Here is a 17,702-nt window from a genome sequence, read left to right as displayed (position 1 = left end):
CCTACCAGATAATAACAGAGGTCAATGGGTCAAGAGCTGCAATTGCACCAGATTTTCCAGAAAGAAAAAAAACAGGTATGCAAGGCACAATGCAGGGCACCATGCAGAGATTTGATTTTAGGAGAATGATTTGAGTTTGTAGGTTAAACTTAATCTAGGTTGTAAATCTACTCTGGTGATAAAATAATGATGTTAAGATAGCAGTGTCTATTTTTAAGATTTTAACTCTAATGTCAGGCTTGGTGGTTTTGATAGCTAGGCCTACATGGCTATAGGCCAGGGATATTTCCAGGAAATAAATGGCTTGTTGGTGAGTTTTAAGATGTAAACAATTTTTCTGTTGTAGAAATAGGCTATCAAGTAGTTAAGTTTATGTATTTTACTCAGTTTCACATGAATCATTTGGGCATAACATTAGGCTACAACAGAAAAAGTGATAAAGACATGTCAGCTTAATGTAGGAAGGACTACAAATGAGCTGCACACTACAGTTCCCATAAACCACGAGGAACTAGCCGAAGAGAAATGTTTGCGCAACCTCAGTGTATCGCAAGTGTGTACCAGTTCCCCCCTCCTCATTTCAATGTAAGATGGTGGCAAGAAGCAACTAGCTACCAAAAGAAGTAACCTAGCCAGAAAGCTACCTAACTTAGAAAGATTTAGTATAACCCTATCTTTATCATATCTGCAACTATAGAATTTCTAGGTAGGCTACTAAGTAATCGAAGAGAAATTGCATTGTGTTCCGTACACACATCTAACGATATCTGACACTTGAGCAATTTCCGCCTAAATTGGTGTGAATATTGTTTGGAGTGGAATCCTTGCAATCAGGGTGAGTATCACGCAAACTACAGATTCGGCAACATGGACATGAAGATAAACAACTGTTTGTTCTACAGCGACAGCTACGTTCAGATGCATCCGTCAAAATGCCATATCCGTGCATTTTCCATACAGATCTGACTTCATGGAGCAGCTAAAGGTTGACTGAAGCCCATCCGCCCGTGTTAACAGATTAACGATAGTGGGAGAGTCCCAGGCTTCAGCATAGGCCGCACAATTGTGAGCGCTGAAGGAACTGCTATCTTTATTCCCTTTGACCTATATATGATAGATACTTAGTTGCTTGCGTCTACATAATCAGGGGTCGGCGCACGACCATTTAGAAAGCATTCGAAATGACTTATAAGTGGTTTGTTGTAAATTCGGTTTCTCAGCTACATGGGTAACGTTAGCAAGCTAGCTAACCCGTTCTTGTTGTCTTGTGAGCACTGCTGCCATACGTCAGATATTCAAGCCAACATAACGTTAGCCTAAGCTCTTGACCGGCTTTTAACACATTTGTTGTATTACCAAGTGATTGCGACCGTGGCAGTCAAACATTTTGATAACAATGTCCCTGCATAAAGGAAATCACTGACTGTAATGTGGGTATTTTATTTGGAGAATCTACTCTAATCGGACTCGCCCAGCTAGCTAACAGTAGCTAGGGTAGCTAGGTCCATGTTTGCGCGTCATGAGCTTCACCAATTTTAGATCAGTCGCTGACCTGTGCAAGCTAACGTTAGCTACCTGATATGAGAATAATGCTTTGATCCCGCTCAACTATGAACATATGCATCGCATAATGTTACCTTGCTATTCAGTTAAAATTATCTGTTCTATTGTATAGCATTATTACACACAGTATGCTTATCGTGACTGTATGTTGAACCAAAATCGAGAGCTGTCAGTGGCGTAAGCTAGCGCGCCGCTGAAGTGACTTAGCTTGCTAACCTAACCAGCTACTGTTATTGCGAAGCGAGAGGGTTTGGTGGTATGGTTTAGGTTTGTAGAAATTGACATGCATCGCGTTTATGAAATTAACGTAAGCCTTTGTAAGCATATTAGTATGATCATGAAGTGAACTGATAGATAGTGAAAACTGCCCACACCATCTGGACACTGCCATTTTGAAGATGCAATTATTAGTAGAAAATTATGGGAGATGACGTTCCAGATGTTGTCATGTTTTGCATATAGCCAGACTACATAATAGGAAAGTATACGAGGGTTGTCTTTAAGGAAGAGCTGTGGGTATATGTCTCCATGATGCAGGTTAATCCTATGTCTGCACAGTGCATCCATATGTTGTGCAGTGTGCACAAAATGACACATACATAGCACTACAGACTACTGTCTGTAGGCCTATAGTTTAGTTGTTAGTGACCGCTCAGTAGTGATGAAGAGGGTTTACCGAGGGTTACGTACAGTATAGTAGACATGCATATACATACTGGAGACCTAGGCCCTCTTGATGCAGTCATCAAGCTAGTGTCATTTGTGCCCCTTAAGAAAGGTATCCATAACCCAAACAGCATTGCTGCGCTTGTCAAATTTACCAGCATGATAAAAGTAGCCAAAGTATTAGTCAGGCAGTTAACTAGTCATTTTTATGTTTTTTTTAAGCTTGGTCTTCCCCCATCCCCCCTCCTCTTTTATCCATTAGCCCACTGAGAGCCACCAGTGATCACTGTGCTGTAGGATGTCTCGCAGCCCAGACGTCAAAGAGGACCCCATGGAGTGCCCACTGTGCATGGAGCCCTTGGAGATTGATGACGTCAACTTTTTCCCCTGCACCTGCGGCTACCAGATCTGCCGCTTCTGCTGGCATCGCATCCGCACAGATGAGAACGGCCTCTGTCCCGCCTGCAGAAAGGTGAGGCCAGAGCAGGGTGCTTACTCAGGCAGTGCCCACAACAAGATGAGATGGAAAGTCGAGTAAAGTCTAGTACAGTGACAAGGTGTGAGGCAGAGGTGGGAATATTAGTCACAGGGATGTTTCAGATGAGTAAAGGATAGACAACTTTCCCATTACCACATATGATATTGGCCCCTGTTTGTATTCTGAAAAGTACATTTAGAGGGCCAAAAGCTCCAGCATGCCTTCACTGACAGCTAGTGGGAAAAACCCAGATGTAACCGGAAATAAGAAACATTTTTCTTTATCCAGTAAGGTAATGATTTGTTGTTGATTATACATACGTACTCTCAACAAAGTGGAATGTCCTGTAAAAATCCTTTGCTTCCTTATGTCTGAGAGAGTGCACTTAACTTGATTACTTTGTATGTGTTGGTACTGGACAAAATCCATTTCACAGAATATGACAACAGGATGTTTTTATTATTATTATGATCTGGGATCATTACCACAGTTACAACCAGGTTTTGGCTAAATATACACCATGAGTTGAAACATGTTTTAAAGAAAATATCTGCCATTTCTCATGGCAGCTATTTTAAAACATGCATACATGTTTCAGCATTGCTGCCTTCATCAGAGTAAACTGGGTATAAGAGTATATAAGCAGAGGATTGTGTTGTGCTTGAAATTGTCCTTATCGGTAATGTGAATTTGTTCCTGCTGGTTTGCATGGACATTATTAGGTTCCCAGCACATTGTACTTTTGCACAGCCTGTAAAACAAATGTCATTAATACTAATGACATTTTTTACCACCTGTTTTTAGTTTTCAGTTTTTCAAGTTGCTACTGTAGTTTCAGTATTTGGTTGCAATGCGTATGAATGGATGGATGGATGGATGGATGGTGGTGGATATGTTTTCATTTTGATTCAAACAAACCCTTGACTTGTTCATATTATGGTTTTCATAGATTTTGTGTGTGCATTGATAAATCCAGTGTTTTATGAAGATCTGTATGCTTGGTCTTGACTTTTTGCCAGTATTCAGAGAAGTAAGAAATAAATGCTACTAAAATAATGACTCCGATGGTGGACCTGTCTCCTGTTATTTTGTAGCCCTACCCAGAGGACCCAGCTGTTTACAAGCCCCTTTCACAGGAAGAGATCCAGAGGATAAAGAACGAGAAGAAGCAGAAGCAGAACGAAAAGAAGCAGAAAGTCACAGAGAACCGCAAGCACCTGGCCAGCGTGCGCGTGGTCCAGCGGAACCTTGTGTTCGTGGTTGGACTCTCTCAACGGCTCGCAGACCCAGAGGTGAGTGAGAGAGAGAAACAGAGAGATGGTTGAGCTCATACAGTAGGTATCCATTCCTCACCTTGGTAGTGGCTGGCCACCGTTACCTTTTATAAGCCGTTATGTTGATAGGAATCTGTCATTTGTTTCTATATTCTGCTACATCACAGTTTTCTGTCAACACTTTATAAAGAAGCAACCTGTGCTACTTAAAGGAAACAGTGCCTTAAACCAAAGCAATTAACACCGTTATGGAGACTGTGGCAAGCATCTGTCAAATGTCATGCAGCCCTTATTAGCAGCTATGTTTTCATCATGGTCTGCATTCAGTCTAGAGTCGAGGTGCTAGTAAAACATGAACACAATCTTTTTCTGGATATCAAGCTCTTGGTTGTCTCATTGTAGTGCATTAGAGTAGTAGATTAAGTTTTAACGTTAAAAGGAAGATAATGGGCAAAATCTTGGTAATTTCTCAGCAAATTCTGCTAAGTAATAGCTGAAGATGGGTGTTTATTTGTTGTCAAGTCGTTGTTACTATCTTCAGTCAAGCATTTAGTCTTGTTGCTTATATACAGTAATACATGGCTTGTCATGATACTGTAGCATATAAAATAGTTCTACCTTAAAAGTGATATGTGTAAGTGATTTACCAGAGATATTTTATTTGATGGAGATTCTTTTATCCAAGGGAATTTTGTGAAAAGATTAAAAGTGAAAAGTTACTCTACATTTGTGTAATTTCATTTTCTATGTACAAATACAGGTTCTGAAAAGACCAGAGTACTTTGGCAAGTTTGGCAAAATCCATAAAGTAGTCATCAATAACAGCACATCGTATGCAGGTTCACAGGTAAGAAAAATACCTCCTTACTCATTGACAATTAAAGTAGAAAGTATGACAGTATCTTACTACTAATGAGTGACTATATGGTTTATAATATGTGGCATAGTGGCTATAATTAAATAATGTAAGGCCCTCTATTTCATGTTATCATTTCAGTATCAGTATAAATCAGTAAAAATACTCTACAGGGCTAACAACTCTGGGGGTATTTGTATTAAAGTGTTTGAGTATAATGAAACTCTTTTCTTCAAATTGCTGATGACATTTCTCCCAAATTTCAATAAAAAAAATGACAGAAATGACTTTATTCTTGCAACTGTCATGAAGACAAATTTTCCCAATTCCAGCCTTGCAGAAACACTTTCACATCACAGACACTCCACCAATTTCACCAATGGGAGACACGTCAGTCATTCATAGAATAAAACAAAAATGTATATTCTACTCAAACACATACCTATAAATAGTGAAACCAGTGGCTTGTTTGCATACACCACCAGTCAAAAAATAGACACACTCAAAACAGTTAAATAACAACATGCAGGGTTATGTAGTAAACACAAAAGTGTAAACAAAGCTAAATGTTTTTTATATTTTGGGCTCTTCAAAGCAGCCAACGTTTGCTGTGATAACATTGGACATTCTTGGAATTTTCTCAACCAACATAAGTTAGTTCCTATAGATGTTGAGCATGTTGTTGGTAGCTTTTCATTCACTCATATTATTCAAGAACCATACTGTACTTGGTGACCATCTCATGAAGCTAGTTATGATGATGCAATAGTGTGTATACAGTCGGGAAGGTATTTTGAGGAATGTGGTACATGAAACAAATGTGAAGAAAATAAAGCATGCGCCATGAAGCATATTCTTTAAAGTAGCCTCCTCTTATCATCATGAGCGCTTTGCACACTCTGCGTCATCATTACAATCTTCATGAGATGATTGTTGACTGTACAGTCGACTAGGGTGACATGGAGCGTGAATCATGATCCATAATCAGGTGGCCATAGTTAGCCGATAGACCAGACCCGTGACCTGTACTGTATGTTTATCCCCATGTGTAATCCACAGGGTCCAAGTGCAAGTGCGTATGTCACATACCTCCGCTCAGAGGATGCCCTGAGAGCAATACAGTGTGTTAACAATGTCGTTGTGGATGGTAGGACTCTAAAGGTGAGAGGATGTCTGTGTTGTTGTTGTTGTTGTTGCTGTTGTTGCTGCTGCTGTTGCTGCTGTTGACGACTTAAGCCTACCTTACACTGACGGACATTGACAAGATTTGGGAAAGGTTCTTGAAAGATTGTAGTATTTTGAGTAAAGCTTGAATGAGGGGCATTAGTTAAAAGACTACAATCTTTCAAGAATCTTTCCCAAATCTTGTCAAAGTCTGTCAATGTAAGGTAGGCTTTAAACATACCTTCAGGCCTGATAGAGTTCAGGCGTGGTGCCTGAATTCAGGCTTGAGCTCGGCCATGTACGATGTTAAGAAATGCTATTCTCTGTATTGTCTTTGAATGTATTTGATCATTTCAGGCACAGATCATTTCTTGTCTATCAGCCCTGTACCTTTCTATGTACGATTTGTGTTAAAATAGAAGATGTACTGTATGCAGTACCATTGTTGAAGTAGTGATGTTTGTTTTGTCTTAAAAGTTCTGTCACAATCAAGGCTAGTGGCATAATGTATTTGGTGCTTTTTGTCTGGAAGGCTTCCTTAGGTACAACAAAATACTGCAGTTACTTTTTGAAAAGTATGCAGTGTCCCAAGCCAGACTGCATGTATTTACATGAACTGGGAGATGAAGCAGCTAGTTTTACAAAAGAGGAGATGCAGGTAAACAAAAGTCATATTCACTCTTTTCCCGCTGCTTACATGTATTTTGGGCAGGTCTACTGCTCTTGAGCATGTACTGCGAAATACTGTCCAACATAACGGGCCATTGCTTATGCTGAACCCTGCTACAAAGAATAGGATGACGTGCTGCTTATTAATAGAATTAATTTGAATGAAATTGTATTTCATTTAGTCACTGTGACTCATTTTTTTTACTTGATTTATATGTGCATTACTTTTTGATTGTAGGCGGGAAAACACCAAGAATATGAACAAAAACTACTCCAAGATCTATACAAATCAAATCCCACTTTCCTACAACCTTCAACATGTGGCAATGAAAAGTCGAAAGGAAAATCCAGCACCTCCCAAAGGTTACTTCCACAGAATAATATCCTGTCTTTCAGTTGTGCCCTTGTGTCTCTTTCATTTGCTAGAATTTGTGCACTCTTCAGTCTTCACGAGGGATGTTGAGGTTGACTGGTTTGTGTTTACCTTGGATATAACTGTGTTAGTAGTCTGCTTTAGTGGTCACAGTCATCTTTGTGACCGCCTCTTCCAATTGTGCCTTGCTGTTGTATCCCATATCGGTTGTTGTTAAACAGGCATGCTATTTGATCAGCCTCTGTGGGAATTCCCCTACCTACAGAACTAGGAATTTAACACCTCTCCTGTGTGCATCGGGAATGCAAGCGGCTCACTGCGACCTGCTCTCAGCTGTTTCTGACATTACTCTTCCTTTGAACTGCAGACCTGGCAGCACCAACAAAGATGGCTGGCCCGTGCTACAAGGCTGTGGCAAGGCAGTCAATGGTCTACCCACAGAGCACCGTAAAACGCCTCCCGTCTTAGACTGTGGCTCAGACTCGGATCACATGACCCCAGACGGGCCAGATTCTGAGGAGCTATGTCCAGATCAGGGTGCCGACATGTCGCCTTTCCCCTCAGCATTAGACCCCTCCAGGTACAGTTGGGATGACCCCCATGCACCCCTTTTCAAATTGAAGTGTTGGGTCATCTTTGACCCTGCTGTGCCCTGTAATGTTAACGTTCATTTATTTATGTTTTTTATTTTTGAAACTAAAATGTGTTTTTTTCATTCCTATTGTAGTTCTATTGATAAACCTCCAGAATCAAACAGTATCACAGAGAATGGAGAGACTATACCACAGGTAACACCTGCATTTTTTTATTTTTCTGTTCTGTTTGGTTGAAAATATTGGAAATGAAAATATTGTGAATTGAATGTGAATATCTAAACCTTGTCATGTGTCTGTTGCAGACGATGCTCTCGTCTCTCGTTCACCGCTCCTCGGTTCATCAGCTCCCCAACAGCGACTCCCCCTCCCCTCCCCCCGGCCTCACCAAGCCCAGTCTAGTGGTTCCCATCAGCGTGGCGGACCTCACGGCTCGCTCACCGTTCGAGGGGGCGGCCGCCGAGTCGCGCTCGCTCTTCTCGGACAACAGCAACTTCCGGCACCCCAACCCTCTCCCGAGCAGCCTGCCCTCTGGGCCCTGCTCCCCTCAGGGAGGGTCAGACTGGCCCATGACCCCCGAACCACAGAGCATCTTCACCTCAGGTATGTGTCTGTGGGCCCTCAACCCGTAAGACCAGTGCACATCAGAGATGTGTTGTGAGATGAGCTGCAACATTATCTTTAAATCAGCAGCCATTCATACCAGTGAAACCGCTCGCAGCAGCACCAATTATTCCTGAACAACGCCTTTATTATACCAGTCATAGCCAGATATGAACCAGCTAACTGGCTAGTTAGCCAGCAAAGTTAACCAACTAACTGATAAGCCAACCATCAGCACAACTTTTTGTGACGTTATTAGCATACCTGTTTTGACTGAGGTTGTATTCCTCAAAACAAAGTTAATGTATTACGTACCCCCACACATCTCTCCTGGACTGACTGACTGAGTGACAAACAAAATAAAGCTTGTTTTTTGCCAAAGACTTGGTATTGAAACTGAAGAGTTGGTCATCTTTGTGTTAAAATGTCCTGCTCCCCTGCTCCCCCTCCCACAGACACCATTCCTGTGTCTTCGTCAACGGACTGGCAGGCGGCCTTTGGCTTCGGCTCCTCGGCCAAGCAGCAGCAGCAGGACGACGACCTGGGCTTCGACCCCTTCGACGTCACGCGCAAGGCCCTGGCCGACCTCATCGAGAAGGAGCTGTCCGTGCAGGAGCTGCCCTACTCCTCCTCCTCCTCCTCCGCGCTCTCCCCCGGCCCGTTCCACAACCACACCCACGCCCACCTGTACCGCTCCAGCCTGGCGCAGCGCTTCGGCCACCTGCACCCGCACGCCCCGCTCAACGGCCACCTGGGCCCCGTGCCCGTCCAGACCACTGCCCGCCACCCGTGGATGGGGGCGTCCACGCGCAATAACCTGGCACACTTGAACCACACAGCTGTGCACAGCAGCTTCTTGGACTTGAATTTGCCAGTGCAGGAGCAGCATCACCCTCACAGTACCGGCCTCGGTGGCATCCCCATATCAGGTGAGAGCAGCAGGAAAACTTCATCCTTTACAGCACAGGACCGCATGCTGTTTGTAGCTGAGAAAATGCTGATGCTGATTTGCTGTGAAAAATTGAAATGTCAACATAAGAAGTGATACAAATTAGTGTGTTTTTATGATATTACCCAGTGTAATCAGATGCTTATCATTCTTAAATACTTTGGAGATTATCATAGACTTTTAGTTTAAGTTATTCAGAAAGATGATGACATCATCAAGTACAGGTCATGCAGTATGGAAACAATAGATATTTCACTTTGAAAAAACGATGCTGAATGAATTTAAGGCCTTATTGTAGTTACCAAAGAAAGTGTTGAGAGGGGTCACGAGAACTCTCCAGCGAAACTAATACCACTGAACGCACCTGCATGTCCCAAGCATCGAGTCAAGCCATGTGTAGTTTGTCACCTTGACACACCTTGTCATCTCTCTCTCCTGTGAACAGACAACAATGGCTCTATAGAGAGCCTCAACGTCAAAGAGTGGCAGGACGGGTTGCGAGCACTCCTACCAAATATCAACATCAACTTCGGGGGTCTCCCCAACTCTACCTCCTCTTCGTCCTCCTCCTCCTCCTCCTCCAGCGTAAACCACATCGGGGGGCCCGGCGGCCCCTCAGCAGGGGTCTCGCACAGCCTCAGCTGGGACGCCACGGCCAGCTGGATGGACCCGGCCATCATCACAGGTCGGTCCACAGGTATATATGGCTCCGGCAATTCAATGAACCCAGACATTCTTTAGAAGGTTCCATTTTCAACATGCCCAGTACCTGCTGAAGGGTTAAACATTCCATAATGACTTAGAAGTAGCGACAGAATGTGAAGAAATAACTGTTGATTTCATGTCAAAATGCCTATGCTATGTCTGTTGCCGAGATATACGCTATAGTTAGCATGATAACCAGCCAGACACAGGCCATCTCTCTTGTAATACCACTTTGTACCTCAGTGGTGCAGTAGAGAATACAATGCTAGTTAGTGGAATGAGGGTTCACGTCCCAACTGCCACTGTTGTGCCCTTGAGCAAGGCACTTCAAGGTGCTCTAAGTGATGTGACACGTTTTTTTGGGCTAAAACATTTTTGTCACTTAAGCAAACATCACCTCACCATCCTCTAGCTGTCTGTGCCCTGAATACACTGCAAAAAAAAAACGTGGTCTCTGTGGACATCCAAGGCTTCAAAAACAGCAACAAAAACAACCTGTGCCAACCTGGGCCATAAACACATAACAAACTGTTCCAGCAAATCACCAACAAGATGCGCGTTTATGAGTTTCAATTGCATGGGAGGGAGGGGGTGGGAGTAGCGAGCTAGCTCTCTGTTTTTGTTTGAACGTCAACAGAATTGATGTTACCCAGAGCTTAGAGCGCCTTTAACTCTGAATTGGCATCAGCCAAACAAATAAATAAAATAAGCAAAACCCAAAACTAGAATTCTACATCTAGCCCCTTTAATGTTGTCCACAGGCCATAGAGACAAAAATTAAAGGGCAACATGCACGTGTGTTCAAGAGTAGGGAAGGAATTAACCCTCTGTCGTCTGTACCATGAAGCAGCAGTCCATTGCTCTGTACAAAACCAACCAGATGAGATGAGCCATCTCCTCTGGCAATGACAAGGCTGAAGATAGTCGCTACACTGCTTCCAGGCACTATGCTACTACCACTGTAACTATACACCAGTCAGGATCTGTGCCATGGTTTTGATCACTTCTTCCGTTGTTGGACACGCTTCTGCACAGTGAGCCAGAGGCCACTGAACTAGCTTGATTATCCAGTTTCTGTGCTTTGTCCTTGTCGAGTTCTAAAGGCTCCGATGCATTCTCAGATGGCAAAGTAGCTACTCTTCCACGGGGGGGAAGTGTTCTCAATGCAGCAGGACACACGTTAGTAGTTACCACTGGTTTGTCGAGGTTAGCTAGTATTAGGTTGAGTTCTCTCACACACTTGACTCTCACTCAGTCACGAGATATTATAATAGCTCATATCTTGGATGATGATTGTAGATAATGGATGTAAACTTTTGCGGTGAAGTTTTGAAGTGAGGTGTGAATATTCTGCTGAATATTGGAACATTTTTAATCTTAACAGAATTAACATCAGTGTTGACATGCAGGTATTTTTGCCCAGATAGCTAAACAAGGGTCTTAAAATATTAGATGTATATATTATAATATACAAATGTATTTATTTGATACTAAATGTATATATTATGATGTTAAAAAAGTTTCTTTTTTTTACAAATGCAGTCCTTGTGTAATTTCTATAAAGCACCTGTGTCAGAAGAGCCCTAGGCCAGTAGTATAGCTTGGCCAGAGAGACTGGACCCTTACCCCTGGCTGTCTCTTTACCCCCCTCCAGGTATCCCCGCCACCGCAGGCAACAGTCTGGACTGTCTCCAGGACGACAATCCGCCACACTGGCTGAAGTCCCTGCAGGCGCTGACGGAGATGGAGGCCCCGAGCAGCACAGCGGGCCCCCCACAGCAACAGCAGCAGCAGCCCCAGCAGCAGCAGCCCCCACAGCACCACGGCGGGCTGCTGGACGCGCACCTCTCCTCCCTGCACAGAGCCGGCTGGGCGCCCTACCTGCCCCCGGTCTCCAGCGCCACGCCCAGCCACTTCCACTCGCCTCCCCCCGGCTTCCAGACCGCCTTCAGACCCCCCGCCCAGACAGCCACCGCAGACCTGCTACAGAGCGCCGCCATGGATCGCCACTAGGGACACACCCATCACTCCCACTCACACACACACACACACACATACACGCACACACACTCACACAAACAAAAACACACATATTCAACCATGAGAACTCAAGGCCAAACTTGTAACACTGATTAACAAGATGATTATCTGATGATTTGTTCTCCCTCATCCACCATCCTTCATTCATCTCCAATTAGCCTCCCTCTGACGGCCTATTTGTTGGGGACTAATTTTTTTTGGTTTGCTTTTCTGTTTTGTTTGTTCAGTGGGTTTTGTTTCGTGGCTCACACGTCACCAGTATGCCAGTGGCCCCAAAAAAAACATCCAACCGTAGTCGAGTAACCACATTTATTTATTGCAGCACTCACCTCAGGGTTAGCTCATGGGGGTGAGGCAGGAGTAGGGGGGTCTGACCATCATCGTCGTACCTCTTTAAGTTTGTTAACTAAGCAAGTAACGAGTTAATAACATACTAGTGTGCACAGATGACTTCTTGAGGTATCGCGAAAGGTATAGCCCCACAGAAGAGCAAAAGGGTCAGGAGGAGGAGGGAATAAGCCCCCGTCCTATAGCCTGACCTGACCGCTCGTATTCTTACTGTGAATCTAGCCCACCTGCTGTGGCCAGTGCCAGTCCCCCCCCACACTACTCCAGTGTGTGCATTCAAGCAATCAGAGATTACGCTCGAGGAAGGCAGAGCGGCGAGGACGTGCAGATCCAGGCTATGCACTAGTGGTGCTCGTGGCCCACGTCGTCGGGAGCGCCACCGGTTAAGAGAGAGCCGCGAATGACCCCCGGGGCAAGGTCACGGAAAGTCACACGAACCAAAACGAAGGTCACGGCGTCCCGCCGCGGTTAGCCCACAGGCTCGTCCGCCTAACTAAGGGCTGACGCAAAGCCAGACCTCTGTATCAGAGGGAGGCGCGCTGCCGGGACATAGGCGGAGGGAGAGGGGGGGGCTTCTCCATCCAGAGTCGAGGCGGGGTAGGCGGGTTCGTGACCTTGGTTGGGTTCGGAGGCTGAGAGTGCCACCATGTGGCACATGTAATTGCTGCCCCTCAAGCAATTCAGAAAGAAAACAAAAAAAAAGCTGCTTTAATAACTGTAGAGCCATTGAGTTGGGAGTTGAGGACATGGCTGCATGTGTTGAATGCGTCTGTTAGATTTGGCACAGAACAGCACTGCAAGGCCTTAAAGAGTGTGTCAGTAGAGCAAAAGAACAAGTGTGGATGCCGAGTGATGCGTAGTTATATGACTTTGACATTGAAAAGGAAGAAAGGAAAAAAAAGATGCGAGTAAACGCTTAAGATAGTGAGTGTGTATTGAAAGACCGATGCAAGACCACAACAAAAATGGCCGCTCTCGGGAGCCCTGAATCACTTCCTCTCCTTCTCAGCCGTTTTTTTTTCTTTTTAACAGTCTCTATCCTTATCAAGGCGGGCCGGACTAATCAGTGTTCACCAGAACAATTCATGAGGCTGGGGAGGCCTGTGCAACCTTGAGTTTGAACGTGCTGCTGAGAGAAACACATCTAACACAAAAAAACAAAGAGCTTAAAAGAACTGACCCCTTTTCTGAAGGTCGTGAAAAGAAACAGAATATTAAATAAAACAAAGAACTCTGATGACTCTGATGTCTGTTCCTTTTGTTTTGGTCTTCAATCACACACCTTTGGTCTTCAACCCGTCAGTCCACTCTTGGTTGACCAGGGTCCATTTCTAACACAAATAGATTTCCAACAAATGTTTTATTTTTTTTTCTATAACAAATTTTATTATCGAATGATGGTATGCATGTGTGTTGTGGTAATGGCTGGATGAGAATGCTCAATTATGACTGATTTGACAGTCTCCATATCTTTTGTCAGTTATACATGAACTTCTGGCAGACTTGAGACAGCTGTTTTCTCCAGTTTTCTTTTTTTTTTCGGTCACACACATGTAGGCAAACAGGAGGTACGACACACTGAAAGAGAAAACACTTATAGTACAGTACTTCCACTGTGTACGTGCAAAGATCATATCTGAAGTTCTGACTATGTTATACTCAGAGCAGTTTGTCCCTCACAAACAGGGCTGGAGCGCCCCCTAGGGCCGTCCAGGTGAAATTGTTTTTTTTTTTGTGCACATCAGTCACAAGGATGAATTAATCAAGTTTGACCCCATTTCAGTCTTCATTCTTCCTCATCAAGAGCTCGCGTCTGGCTGTCTGCACAAGGTCCAAACAAACCTCTCTCGAATGGCGAGACACAAAATTTCTCCTCGTCTGTCCTTACACAGCCTCTCAGCAGAGCGTGCCGTTCTCCGGCCGAGGCTTCGGGTAGTGGGTGCGGGGCGGCGGCGGGGGCTGGATGGAGGGGGCCAGGGTGCAGAAGAAGCCGGCGATCAGCGTGAGGCCCAGGCCTCCCCAGGCACAGAACATGGACCAGCCATAGCCGTGGCCGATGTCGTCCGGGAGACTGAACAGGTAACGGGGGTAGCGCGAGAGCTCAAAGTTGATGCCAGCGACACAGGTGCACAGAGAGATGATGCAGAATGTACCTTAGGTGTAGACGGAGAAATTGAAGGAGGTTACCACTTGATTACTGGTTCAGAAGGTGAACAGTTCAGTCAACTGAAAATACTATATTGAGTAGTAGATATTAAGAATAACACTCTGCCATCTGATATGACAAATCTGTGAATGGCGAGGGCTCAGCTTTGTGGCTCATGCCTGACTAATATATCACAATTATTCTGAAGGGCAGTGAAGCAGTAAAATTAACATATCGATATGACTCACTGCTTAAGTTTAATGGAAGGCTTTAAATGGCTGCATATGGTTTCTTCATGAAAAATGTTCAGGCAGAGGGTTATTTAAAACTGAGGAGTGCTCTGTAGCAATCTTTTGAATGATTGGTGGCATTGTGCGTAAGAATACCATATTCACTTAAACTCTAAAGGAAACTGGCATGGTAAACCTTTTAATATTATCTAAGAAAAATCTTACATTTATAATGATGATATATCATATTTATAAAGTAGTACTAACAATGTATCAGTATGTTTAATCTTCCCTATACTATCTGACAATCGCAGCAGAATAGTTTCACTCTCTCTCTCTTTCTGCCTGGCCATCACTGGTGTATGTGACAGAATCCCCAGAGGAAGATAATATAGAGTACACATTACCTCCCATGAGGAAGAGCAAACCGGCCACATAGTGCATGAGGCCCTGGTCCCAGCAGCAGCCCAGTACACCGATGGTCCAGCCGAAGAGGATGATGGACAGGGCCATGCCCATGAAGCCAGCAGTCATACGCCGCAGGTCTGCAGACAAGTAAGAAGGCATTTGTTTGACTAATTCTGCAATTGCAACTTTGGTGGGATGCGTTTGATCAAGAAAGACTCTGTTACAATCACTTACCATTTAAAACGGAGTAGGCTACTCTAAATAGACAACTGCTAAACTACTAGAATCTACATGTATTCTAGGTTATAATGGAATTATGTGGTTTGCTCACACATTTTTTTAACCACACCAAGTAGTGTTTTAACAAATCTAATACCTTACTGGCATCACTGAACAGTCATTTGAATATTTCATATGTATTCCAAGCAGTCCAATAAACTTTTCAAGGAATTCATTTCAATAATTCATACCCCATAAATTATCTCAGAATATAGCCTATAGGCCATAAAATGGGTCCACAATCAAAATGTATGGTTATCCCATTGATTAGGCCTACTGTGAATGGACACATTCTCCTACAAAGCTGGAGGATTGAAATCCTTTGTCACTTACGCAAAGCATGCCAGTCGTCTTGCTGTATAATCTTGGTGATGTTGTAGGACAGGTCCTTCCGTGAGGAGGTTGAGGAAGAGTAGTAGTACCTGATAAAGGAGCACCGCTGAATGGATCCTAAACACCAAAAGAGGCCAAAAAAAAGATTACATAATATCCCATCCTGGGCCACATTGTTACAACATTTGAGCTCTGTGTGTATATTCTCTCTCTCTAACTTGTATGATCATGGGCCTGATATGTTGAGTAATATGATATCATTTCACCACTTTCTCTCCCTCTCTCTCTCTTTCTGTCTGTCCCACTCTCATAGGAGGAGCTAAAGGGTGTAGCAGCTAGTGAAGAACATGGGGCAGATGGCCGAGTCTGACAGTTTATTAACAGCTCTCTTCCCTGTTCCAGCACCAGAACTCCGAGAGTCAGGCCAGACGGAGAGTGCCAAGCTGGCCCCTCTCACAGTAGTAAATACAGGAGGATCAGCGAGAAACCGGAACACACACTCATCTGCTCTCTCGGAATAATCACCAATCATATGGTCTGAATAAGTGCCCATGGCATTCTGCAAAGGAAGGAGCCAGCTTAAGCAAAATGGTATAATTTCTGGCCATATAGGCAAGGTATAGAATGAAACAATGGTCTGATCTTTATAAATAACATGTTGTTGTTTCTTAGTTCCTGCATTGGTTAGGGGATGATTTGGGTCCATCTCTTATTCATGTTATTTTGGTCAACCCTGGAAACGTGGTTGATATTGTCGTCAAAGATAACAGATCTAAACGACTTCCTTACTGACAGCGGATGTTATCTTATACGGTGACTCTCAAACACGTTGATGAATAGCATAGTGTATTCCCATAGCCTATCTTTTTGCAGAATAAGACCCAATACAGATACAGTTTCTTCAGACAGTTACGAGCGTCTAGTATGGGACAGACATCCCTGGTTGTTATTCATCCATATGTCATTCTGCTGGACAACATATGGCGTAACTCACATATATGACACCACAGCACTGCATTGGTGCAACACACTGTGTTCACATTAAATGGACGTTTCATATGTGGGTAGGCTACGTCTTACAGATCACGACATGACAAATAGCCATGTTAATTTTGTCACACGATGCGATATGAACAAGCCGCTCTTCATACCTCTCTGGATGAGGACCTCGATGTCTTGGTCAAATCCGAGTCGGTAACATTTGCTCCAGAGACCCATGTTGGTAGAATTATAGCGCCGCCCGCATTCATCCGCTGCGCTCATAGCAAATACCTGGCGCCGGTTTCGAACTAGGGCTGGTCTGTCTTGAAGGCGGTCGAGCCTGCCTCGACTGGCGCGCAGCGGGAGGATAGGGTTCGGAATCGAAATGAACCCCGGGTCATTCCTGCGACCTGTGAAAGTTCGACAGCGCTCCTTATATCTCCTCGCATCGGTTTCGTACCAATGGTTGGAACTGACAGCCACTGTCAGCATAAACAAGGCGACCAGTGAGAGACAGAGCCCAGTGTAGAGCAGCCACCTCCCCGTCGCCATCGTTTCTTCTCAGGGCCGCATCAGCACCTCAAAACCGTGTACAGCTCCTCTTCCAAGCACCGCATAGAATCTCTCTGTAGATTCACTCCTCGCTTGAAAAAAAAAGAGATTTTCATTCAACTTTGCGATGATGACAAGGGCTAATTCGCTCCAATAATTACTTAGAGTAGGAATGGCCGTATGTTCGTGCGCATGCTAGAGGGAGCAGCTGGCTGTGCGGGTGCCCGACAAGCGGAAAGATGTTTGTCTCATTCACATTCCACAACGAGCCCTTGTTCTCTCTTGAAGATGTACCAAAATTCTAAGACTTTTCGCTACTGTGTAGCCTAATAGGCTACTTGGCACATGCAGTCCCATGGTTCATCACTTCTTTATAGATGAAGGACTTCTGATGGGGGGAAATAAAGAAAAAAACAAAAGGGCATCCTTATTTGAATTATAAACTATGCGTTTTCTAAATCTGAACTATAACAAAATGATGATGAAAACCCT

The 17,702-nt window shown here is 44.1% G+C and overlaps 2 protein-coding genes across 5 annotated transcripts; one reads left to right on the top strand and one right to left on the bottom strand.

Moving 5' to 3' along the window:
• Positions 1 to 570: 570 nt before the first annotated feature.
• On the top strand, positions 571 to 13,518 carry cnot4a (CCR4-NOT transcription complex, subunit 4a). 4 transcript variants are annotated; one of them, XM_062546800.1, is made up of 13 exons: positions 571 to 835; positions 2,492 to 2,701; positions 3,802 to 3,999; positions 4,742 to 4,828; positions 5,897 to 5,998; positions 6,534 to 6,659; positions 6,909 to 7,033; positions 7,411 to 7,623; positions 7,771 to 7,831; positions 7,942 to 8,239; positions 8,695 to 9,168; positions 9,634 to 9,873; positions 11,548 to 13,518. In XM_062546800.1, exons 2-13 carry the CDS (start codon positions 2,528 to 2,530, stop codon positions 11,904 to 11,906), a joined length of 2,457 nt encoding a protein of 818 aa, XP_062402784.1. In that variant the 5' UTR covers positions 571 to 835; positions 2,492 to 2,527; the 3' UTR covers positions 11,907 to 13,518. The 4 variants fall into 4 exon arrangements, with proteins under 4 accessions (XP_062402784.1, XP_062402783.1, XP_062402782.1 ...); XM_062546799.1 differs by having other exon boundaries at positions 571 to 985; positions 9,634 to 9,885; XM_062546798.1 differs by having other exon boundaries at positions 571 to 1,065; positions 9,634 to 9,885.
• A 142-nt stretch (positions 13,519 to 13,660) lies between these two features.
• Positions 13,661 to 17,417, bottom strand: tmem178ba (transmembrane protein 178Ba). The gene is made up of 4 exons (XM_062547331.1): positions 16,829 to 17,417; positions 15,678 to 15,794; positions 15,065 to 15,202; positions 13,661 to 14,434 (listed from the first exon to the last, which is right to left on the bottom strand). The coding sequence occupies exons 1-4, from the start codon at positions 17,208 to 17,210 to the stop codon at positions 14,178 to 14,180; spliced, it is 894 nt and encodes a 297-aa protein (XP_062403315.1). The 5' UTR covers positions 17,211 to 17,417; the 3' UTR covers positions 13,661 to 14,177.
• Between the last annotated feature and the right edge of the window lie 285 nt (positions 17,418 to 17,702).

Source organism: Sardina pilchardus, chromosome 10 (genome assembly GCF_963854185.1).
Source record: "Sardina pilchardus chromosome 10, fSarPil1.1, whole genome shotgun sequence".
NCBI classification, from domain to species: Eukaryota; Metazoa; Chordata; class Actinopteri; order Clupeiformes; family Clupeidae; genus Sardina; species Sardina pilchardus.
Note: the sequence above shows the minus strand (reverse complement) of the source record. Positions and strands in the feature narration are given on the sequence as shown.